The following is a 10,469-nucleotide window of genomic DNA, read 5'->3' as shown; positions in this document are numbered from 1 at the left end:
AACAAAATGGCGCGGATAATAATCACGTGAGGTCCTCGACGACGGAGTGACCCAGGCCTAGGTCCGCCCATGCCGCCTCGCCAATGTCCTCCACTTCCTCATCGCCCACCTCGCCCAACAATTACCTCATGTACGATGAGGACGCGAGCACGGCGGACCAAAAGATCGACGTGCGCTCGAACAACCTGCTGGAGAACGCTGCCACGACATCCTCGTCCATGCTCGATGGCCAACAAATCGTTGGGATTGGCGTTGGAGTCGGTGTTGGCGTTGGCGTAGGCGTCGGTGGACCATCCACTTCCGCCGGAAATCTCAATCCCGGAACTGGACTGAGCGGGTACTGGCAACACGCGGCCACTACCGCACCCGGATACTGGTCGTCCATCTTCGACTGTTGGTCGACGCCTCCGATCGCCGGCTCCCAGTCACTCGCTCTGCCCAGGGACGACAATTAACGAGCTTCCTCAAAAATCTTTGGCCGGTATATATATATATATATATATATATATGATGAATGAATTGATAAACTCGAGAGCAAATGCCTTAACGTGTTCGAACGGAAGCATCGAAAGGGCCTCGTGGCTACATCTCGCTCGTTAAAGTTTTTCTTAGCGACGTACCTATGATAAAGCTTAACTATACACGCGTGATACACTCAGTTAGGATAGGCGTTTCTCTCTCTCTCTCTCTCTCTCTCTCTCTCTCTCTTCCCACTATTCGTCATTGTTTATCCTGATCCACTCAACGAGGAGCAATGATCGATCGATGGTCGGAGAGAAATGGCGAACGAAGGAAGCTGGTCTTCTGCGGATTTTTATTCGAACTTTTAGGCGATTCTCATTTTTGTTCAAGTGCAATATCACGACTTTGCGTGCGCGATCGTGTGAGTGTGAGTGAGTGAGTGTGTGTGTGTGTGAATGTGTGCGAGTGTGTAGAATATCGCTTTCCAATGGAAGACCGAGCTATACCGTAGACGGACAGATAGGCAGAGGCAATGATCGAAAGAAAAGAGGTGAGAGAGGAGGAATCTGATAAAGAAGCATCTCTCGTATATCGCGTACTCACTGTTCTGTAGATATATGTATAGTAGGCGCTGATTTTATGCGAAGCATAAATGTATACCAAATTGTTATATTGTAATAAAATACTAATAATTATATAGATAATATAATATTATTAGACAGGTAGACCCCGAAACTCCTAGAGACTAAGAGACGGGACAATTTGTACAGTATATATGGAGCGAGAGATTATATTCGTTCGAGATAGGCTTAATTAAGCTATAAATATAATTAAGGTCTTTCTGAATAATTGTAAAGGATATTCCACGTTCTCTCGAGGCACGCGTGTATAATCGGGATTTTTCAAGTCGGTCGATTCCTTGTCTTTCGCATACGACTGGAATGTAGTGCGGCTTCTCCAAATTCCTTTCGTGTATACCAAAGCCTTCCAAACAGGAGAGTACCAATTCAATTATTATTATTATCATTATTATGATTATTATTATTATGACCGAAAGGAGTTACAGATATTGATTTCCTAATATTCTGCATAAATATATGTATACATATGATGTTTAAAGGAATAAAGTGTATAAGTGTGTTTGAAGAGGAGAGGGAGGCAGAAGAGGCAGAAGAAGAAGAAGAAGAGGAACAGATGACGCGAATCGATAAATTTCGAAAGTCGACGCGTGCGCAACTGTGCGGGCGTGTTTAAGCGATAGATCGAATAGCTGTAAGGTATATAGAAGCGTAAGAAGAAACGAGCGTTATTTTGTATGAATCCCGATGATGTCGTACAAATATTCGTCGTATCACATATCCCAGTTTTGAGGTGAGTGAACATCCGTGTCGTCTCACTCGCTAGGTGTACACGTTCCTAATAACTGGGCGTATCGAGCGCCGAAAGGCACCGTTTGTAATCTAGTCACAATAAAAGCCAATTCTATTCTAATGATCGTCTCCTCTTTTTATTGCTCACCCGCGTACACACGCATGTACACACACGCGCGCAGATCAGACGATACGCGCAAGGACAGATGGGAATTAGCCGATGACTTTTAAACGATGACTGAATATATGTGTGTGTGTGTGTGTGTGTGTGTACATGATATCGGGGGAGGTGGCTGTGTTTCATTGGCGGACATCAATAACCTACGGAATCCACGTGCATACAGGCGTATAAGTATTGCATTATGATGCCGACGGTGGAGAAAGAACGATAAATTATGCACCCCACGTTGGTTCTGGGAGGGTCGCGCACGTAACCCACGACCACGACCCCCCTTGGCCGCTAAACTGAACTAAACGTATATTACAATGATCGCCGCATCGTTAATGCCACACTGCCTATGAGATATTACGCTCCGTATGTTCCAAATAATGTGTATATCGTTCGCATGGCAAACTTGGCCTGCAGCATCCCCGAGCACACGACTCCTGCCACCCGCAAAACACCCTGTGCACCAATATACGCAACTATGAATAATCCTCTTTCGACTTTTTCCATCTCCTTCGCGCACATGCTCCAAAGATATGTACCCACGAGAATCCTCTATCCTTCAATGTCTCTATACTCTCGTCACTTTCAAACCGTGCACGAAAAATAAGCTAAAATTCTCATCGGGCTCGCGCTTCGATTGACCGATCAAAGTACGACCAGCGGCTTATCTATATCTATAACAATAGTTATCTGCTTCCGTAATCTTATCGCTGGAACGATGTTGTACACCGCTTAGCATTATTTTGAGAAATCCATATGTTATTTTAATAGTATTCCGAGGCTTTCGCAGATATTAGATAGATTTTTACGGATACTTCCTCCTTTTTAATTTCGCGATAAAATGATAAAAGTACGGAAGAGGGACGAGTAGGAGATTTGGATGCTCTTATTTGGTAGAAGGAATTTCTCTGGTTAAGCTCTGCAGTACGTATAGGTGGCAAACCTGTTAGAATTGGAAAACTACTCCGGGATGTTTTCGTAGAATGGATATTGGTTTTGGTTGCTGGAGGGTTGGCCTGGTCGTTTCGCACTGGCAGAATCACTTTGATGAAATAAAGAAGCGCAGTCGACCCGTCGACGTAACTCGTGAAACTTGCTTGGCAATTTGGCATTCGCAGAGACACGCTCGCGCACAGACACCGCTAGACTGCTGTGTAAGTGTCACATGCATAAGCATGTAGGAGACGCGGGGAGGGGAGAGGAGTAGACCCTGTTGTCCCGTTCAGATTCGAGGATTTAGTCGCGAAGTAAAATCCTACGGAGACTCCCGAATGCCTTGTTTTTCGGAGGAGTCACGACTCGTATCGGAACTATATACGACGCGTCCCTCGGCAAACTCCGGTAAAAACACCCAGAATCGCCGCTCGCGTGCCTCTTCCAAGGGACGATCCAAGCAAGGGAGGTTAGTTTAACAATATATCGCATATAGGACGACCGACCGTGAGATAAAGCTGTGCGTGTGCCAACGCGATTCCTCGCACAATATCGAGTTTCCCTCCTGCACGACCAAATCACTCGTCAACCGACAAAGTACGTCATCGAATTTTCTGCTGTATCTTGAGAGATCTAGCCGAATTACTCGCGAAAAGGAATAAAAAGAATAATGCACGAATAAGACATACCGAGGTATATATATAGCGTATCTTATTTGCCAGTCCGCATGGCGAAACCGGCAAGTGGAAGAATCGAGTTGCGAGCGGTTAACTTTCCGAGGATTCCTCCAGAGACGCTTAGAAACATTTCTCTCTCACGCGTGCGTCTCGCTAAGATAAAATGGCAATTAACGTTAGGAAACTCGAGGAGGTAGGTATACCTTTATATATATATATATATATATACATTGTATAGGAAAGTTCGTAGAGCGCGCGCCAAGGGTAATAAAGATACCAACGGGCGACCTACCTATCTACTCGACAACATCACCAACGGGCCAGAAGAGAGGAGAGCCCGAGTCCTTATCGTTGCCAGGCCGCGCGCATTGGCGTAGAATCCATCTTGTTTGGGTAACTGGCAACTGCGCGTCAAAAGCGTCTTCCTCATGGACGACGACCACGAAAAGCTCCCACCGTACTTTCTTTTCTCCTCGCGCAGTCACGTGACTCACTTACCAGCCACTCGATCCTGATTGTCCGAGCTCAGCCACGACACACGACTTTAGGCAAGATGAATGAAGTTTAGCAAAAAATCCGCTCGGTTCTGCACTAGAAGCTACACCCCGTTCTCGCACACCTATATATACATACATATATATATATATATATGAAAAAACAGATGCGAATAAAAACCTGCAGAAATTTCTCTTGGTGGGATTATATTACACACACATATATATAAGTGTACATATTATACACCATTGCAAAGCACAGTTGCTGTAGTGTGAAAGCGTAATTTGAGGGAATTGAGAAAAGGAAAGGAAAAAGCAACCACTTTTGCTTGTAAATATTAGAGATTCGAGCAACGATCCATACCATCTCGTAGATCGTCTATCGTTTTATTGTATGATCGCGCGTCGTACACAGTGGATCTAGGAGGTCGTGTTATTTATCGGTTGTACGCGCGCAGCCAGTGCTGGCAGGCAGAGTCGTAGAGATCGCAGGATGGCCGCCGTCGGAGTCGGTTCCGACCCTCTACCCACCATCTATATATATATCACAGCCCGCACGTCCTGCACACCTAGATCACCTCTAGCCGAAGCGCAAGCAGCCTTCCTGCGTTCTTCCCCTTATTTAGTTATTATATATAGTATATATATATATATATATATATATGTATAGACACAGATATACCATATAGTATATATAGCTATATATATTACCTGCCGCCAACTCGCTCTGCTCTCGATTCCAATCGCGACCAAATCAACTCCTTCCCCACAGTGTACCGTGACTCTCGGTTGCCTCCGGCCAATATAACTCCCCCCCCCCCCTATTCCCCTTCACGAACGATACACTTCATTTAGCCTCATCGCTTCTTCTTCGACAATCTTAAGACTTTATTAATAACGCCGAATCCCGTTTATAGCCGTGGCTCTTCCAATAGAAGCGTTCGGTGACACTAATAATAGGCTGCTGGATGAACCGCGGCGCACATATCACTCCAGTGGATTACCAAAAGTTTGTTTGCGTCAACGAGTTTTGTGAATCGCTTAATCTGCTAACACGGTAAAAATACTAGGCGACTTAGCCACGGATTTACACCGGATTAGCTGGAGCCGTTGGAAATTATTTTTACGCCTCGTGAATGACTTGACAGTGGTAAATGCAATGCAATTCCAATGACGTTTTAGAAATAACGCGCTGTGCGTCCTCCTATCCTTATCCAAGATTCTTTATTTACGAATTTAACCGTCGCGCTAGTGCGCCTCTCCAAAGAGCGAAGAAATATTTTTCTTTTACAAATTATGTTACGTGATATATTATTTAGAAGCTATATATATAGTTAGCGTACCTTGAAAATCTGCAGCGCGCTCGAGTTATTTTCATTAGCTGCGGGTTAGAAAAAAATCCCTAATGCATTTCGTGATTCTCATTGGGAGTCTGGTCTCGTCTCGTCTCGTCTCGTCCCGTTTCGTTGAAAAGGTTGCATTGTCTTTGGGAAATGGCAATCAGCTAGAGTGGAAAATGCGGTTGCCCCTACTTTCGTATGCGCGCACTCAAATAAAGGGACTGACTCTCAGCTCCGTTCCTTCTTTAAATGCCTGGCTTGCATAAAAAGGATTAATCGAATAAATGCACCTAGCTCCCATATGCAAAGTATACATATAAAGCGTGCTGGTCCTGCAAAATATACTATATATATATATATATATATATATATATATATATATATTATATAGTTACGCATTTGGCAAAACTATTATCGATTTCGAGTACATAAACGTTCTTCTCGTAGAGATGGAGCAAATAATAAGGTTTCTGGAGGATCGCGAGTTTTCGAGGAAGATAAGCGACCGGAAGAAAGGGGGAGAGGGATTCCCCTTTAATCCAAATGAGGGTAGAATCGCGGCGTCGCGTCGCTCGCCCTTGCAAAGAAAAGAATGGAAAAGGAAAGTTTGAATCGGTATACAGACACGACGCTGCAGCACACGGTATACGCGTTTCTCGACCCAACCTTTCCATACATATATGCATATGCGGATCAGAATTCCGGGTGCTACATAATGCATCGTTTCCTTTCTTCCACTTCTTCTTCTCCCATTTCCACGCTATATACAGGTTGTCGCGGAAAAAATAACGCGAGAACCGTGACTCCAACTACGTTCCCCATCGATGATGATCGAGTCATCGAACTGGATAAAATTCAGAATTTCCTCGTGAAATTATTTCATCGAACGCACTCCACACCGAAAACTGCGACGCTCTCTCCGAGAAAATCGCTGTAGACCGATCGATCGGTTCGGTTCTCGCGGATATCTTTCCAACACCCTGTATATGCCGCACGCAGAAATGGCTAACGCGTTTCAAATGGAGCCCTTTGTGTCGGCTGGCCCGGCGAAGGCATTCCCGATTGAATATAAACTCGCGCCCGCGCGCGAGAGAAATGGAGAGAGAGAATAAGAAAAGAAGCCTTTTCTTACTGCGCAAATACTGCACCATTTTATTACTCCCGGCTTGAGCTTTCACTCCGTTGAAATTGAGGGCTTAGGCCGGGGCTTAGAGAATCGGCAAGATTTCTAAGCGCCACTTAGTTAACTCTTCCTATAGCTGCCGTACGTGTCCTGCTGGTCCTGTATCATCTCCTGCGAGTGGAGGAACGCTTATTTCGCTCTTCCTCCTCGACTTTCACGTATAATACTCTCTCTTTTTTTTTTTCGAGGAATACGCGTGATTTTTGGAGAGTCTGTACTTTGGCTTTTCAGGCGGGACCAGTGACGTAAGAGCTTGGATACAGTGGTCACGCTGTAGCGTGTAGAATAGATTTTGGTGAGCGAGAGGGTCGCGAGAGGGGTCCAAGAGGCTATAGACGGCGAGTGTTTTGGTGTTACTACTGTGCATCGGAGCTGTAGAGGGAGGAGAGGGAGTGGGTGCAAGCAGGGCAAGCAGGCGTCGCGGCGCGGCGTGGCGCGGCGCGGCGGAGAGTGGAGCAAAGGGGACTCTTAAAATACTCCAAGAGCTTCTAAATCATGGAGGCTTAGTCGCCGTCGTGCGAGCAGGGATTACCTACCTTACTTCAAAGTGCCCTGCAGGTGCAGCCTCTCTGTTTTAGGCACTCTCACAACCCTCCTTTTCCCTGACAGAACGTTGAATCATGCTTCGTCCGTGCATGCGTCGTATACACGTTTACTGCTTACTTTCACCCATCGGCGCATTCCTCCTCGTCGTACGACGGGAGTCAAGTTTGCAATAAGAATGTGGAAAAGATATTTAGGGGAGGAGAAGAGGGGGGGCGTGACGTGTAATAGCGTCAAATCTCACAGTTTTCCCCGGTAGCACAGCGGTCCTTCCAAAAGATGGAAGGACCTATATATATATATATATATATATATATATATATATGCAGGAAGGGAGGGAGCCGCAGGACGACCACACGAGTGGCCCACGACGCCGCCGTCCTGCCGGCTTCCCTTCTCTCGCTCGTTGAATCTAATTACAGCAGCCAAGACCCTGTCTCTCCTGTGGCTGTGGCCAGGCAGAAAGAGAGAGAGAGAGAAAATGAGAGGGGGAGGGAATGGAGGGCTGAAGAGAACGCGAGATGAGTGCGCGCGCGTTGCCAAGCGACCGGGAGCCATCTTGGAGGGTTGCAGCCACTAATGGCCTAATGAATTTAATGGAGGCTCCACACCGTAGCGGCATACACCGGCTGGACCGAAGGACCCGCGGAAGAAGAACGCTCCACAGCGAGAGGATATAGCGACACACCGGAGAATGGATAAACCAAGCAGAAACACTGCGAGGAGGAGGTGGAAGGGGAAAATCTTCGCAAATCATCCCCCGATTCGAACACACTACTCAAATACACGTCGATTCTCCTTGCAATGCGTGAAAAAAAAAGATTAAACGCATCGTCATTGGTACAAAGGGCTTTCAAAGTTGACGGGGAGTACGCTGGATTTGTAAATGCGTTAATGGTATTATGATAAGTTTATTGCGTAATCCGATGAAAGCCGATTTCTAACGAAATTATCGTGGATGGTGGGCGCCCGGCAGTGTTTCCGATACCTATATATATATATATATATATATATATATAGTATAGGGAAAGCGAACGCGCGCATCCATACCTTGTACATACCATACGTACATTATGTTGTGTCTATATTATACAATCGTAGTACTATGTATATATCTACTATACGATTGTATTGTTGAGTACAGAACACGTGCGAGCCGGGCCCCTCGAAATAGCTGTTTGCTCCCAGATAAACGGCCTTTCCCTTGAGCAGATTATTTTCCAGATAACCATTCTGGACACATGTAATTACGAATCTTCAACTTGTCTCATGAATAATAGCTAGGTACGTGTACGCATTCCAAAGATAAAACTAGCGAAAAAATTAATTCGCAAAAGCATCCGTAAGGCGATTTAAGAGCGTGCAAAATCAATTTTTAAAAGAGTTTGTATAGCGTAGCGAGCACACCGGCCGAGCGCGCGCGCTTTTCCAGTCGTAATTCGTGATTAAACAATATTGGTATCTCGGTCGTTCGGAATCTTCGAAATAGAGTCGACACGGCGGGACGTTAAAACGTTAAAAAGCCACCTGTAAGCGCCATTATATTCTCGTTTCATCGGCATACGTTCTACATAAAGATCCCCCCCCCCCCCCCACCTCCTCTTCCCTCCCCCTCCGCCACCTCTCTACATGGACACTGTTTTTACGACCGCGATACTTTGCCCTTTAACAAAGAATCCTTTTTTATTGCTTCTGCGCGGTTCTTCCACTCTATGTATTATATATATATATATATATGTAGTATTTACTATACATGTATAAGACATGGATTTTATATGGCGATTTAACAGGAAAATTTTCAGGACGTTGTCTTATCCCGAAACTATCGAATGCGTCGGAGAAATAATTGGGATTGTTTTCGGTTGCATTTACTGGCGTCCCTACACCGACTTTGTTTGGCCAATGGATTAAAGCGAAGTTGATCCGCGTAGAACGGAACGGAAGAGACCGCAGCGCAGCAATAGGAAAAGTTAATCCTATCGATGCTACAGCGACCGTGAACCTGTAATAATAAAAAATGAGATTTTCAATGTGTGCGAATGCTACATCTATCGGTGTATCTATAGAAAATATAAATTGAGAGATTGAAAGAATTTCCTGGAGATTTTCAAGGATTCTCCGGTGCTGTTTGGGAGGTGGTTTGTCGAGGGCATGTGTGCTGGGAGTACGTAAAGGGTGACAAGCTCCATCCAGAGGCTGGCTAGGTCGAGGAAAGTAACGCGATGGGGTCTCCGGAAGAAAGACGAAACCACTGGGGAAGACATTGCATCTGGAAAATAAAGGAAAGTAGTGGCGGTAATCCAGAACGCAGCCCGGGTCTTACCAAGGCTTCCCCGGATGTTTATTGAGTCAGTACGCGCGCACGCGCCACATGCACACTATCATCTCATCTCATTTTCTCTCCTCTCGTCCCGTTTCGTTTCATCTCATCTCATCTCGTTTCATCTCATCTCATCTCGTCTCATCTCATCTCATCTCATCTCGTCTCATCCCATCTCGTCTCCTCTCGTCCCATCTCATCGCCGTGTATTCTCCTCTCATGCTCTCCGCCACCTTATCCTGCGCCTTCGCGATGACGTCCATTCAATCCCATCCCATCCCATCCGATCTTGGTTGCTCGCCTCACTGCCTGTCTCGCTCGCTCGCCGATAACCACTTTTTCCCCCTTCTCCCCAACCGCTCGCCTCTACCAAAGTCCAAATACAGCCAAATATTCAAGACCAACTGTTAATGAAATCAGTATTTACCTTGGCAAAAAGTCTTATATGCCATTCTGAAAAGAAAAAAGAAACGGTGAAAGAAAAACTCCCGAAATCCCCCACATTTATCCATTCGATATAAATTACCCTCAACCCAATTACGCCCCGGATCCTTGTAAGCTCTCTGTTAAGCCTTTATTGCCTTCCACTTAGATTTCTCGAAATTTTTCTAATCAAATCTCTTATTCTATTATTACCAACAACATTTCCAAAATCAGCCGTTGTTCGTTATACGTATTATGGAAGATTTTCTCCTAAAGAGCTGCTCACCCCCCCCCCCCCCCTCTCCTCATCCCTCGATCCTTTCCAATAAGAATCTTACAATGACGCCCGGAATTTCCCTCCAAAGTAATTTTCATACAATTGCTCGGTATACCCCGAGATCGCGGCGCGAAATCGCTCTCATACTTATTTAAAATTAATGAAATGGCTAAACTGCGAATTTTAATCGTTAGCGTTGTACTATACAATATCCAGTTTAAATCGCTGTTTGTTTCTGAAATTTGAATTTAGGACAGTAAAGGCGAGTAAGGTAAGTA

At 45.4% G+C, this 10,469-nt stretch overlaps 1 protein-coding gene across 1 annotated transcript; it reads left to right on the top strand.

The window, feature by feature from the left end:
• Positions 1-69: 69 nt before the first annotated feature.
• Positions 70-1,932, top strand: LOC136779852 (uncharacterized). The gene has a single exon (XM_066737743.1). The coding sequence runs from the start codon at positions 84-86 to the stop codon at positions 453-455; it is 372 nt and encodes a 123-aa protein (XP_066593840.1). The 5' UTR covers positions 70-83; the 3' UTR covers positions 456-1,932.
• The last annotated feature ends 8,537 nt before the right edge of the window (positions 1,933-10,469 follow it).

This window comes from Prorops nasuta, unplaced genomic scaffold (assembly GCF_024137725.1).
Source record: "Prorops nasuta isolate Cenicafe-Biocafe unplaced genomic scaffold, Cenicafe_Pnas_1.2 PNAS00018, whole genome shotgun sequence".
NCBI lineage: Eukaryota > Metazoa > Arthropoda > Insecta > Hymenoptera > Bethylidae > Prorops > Prorops nasuta.
This window is presented reverse-complemented; position numbering and strand designations above follow the sequence as displayed.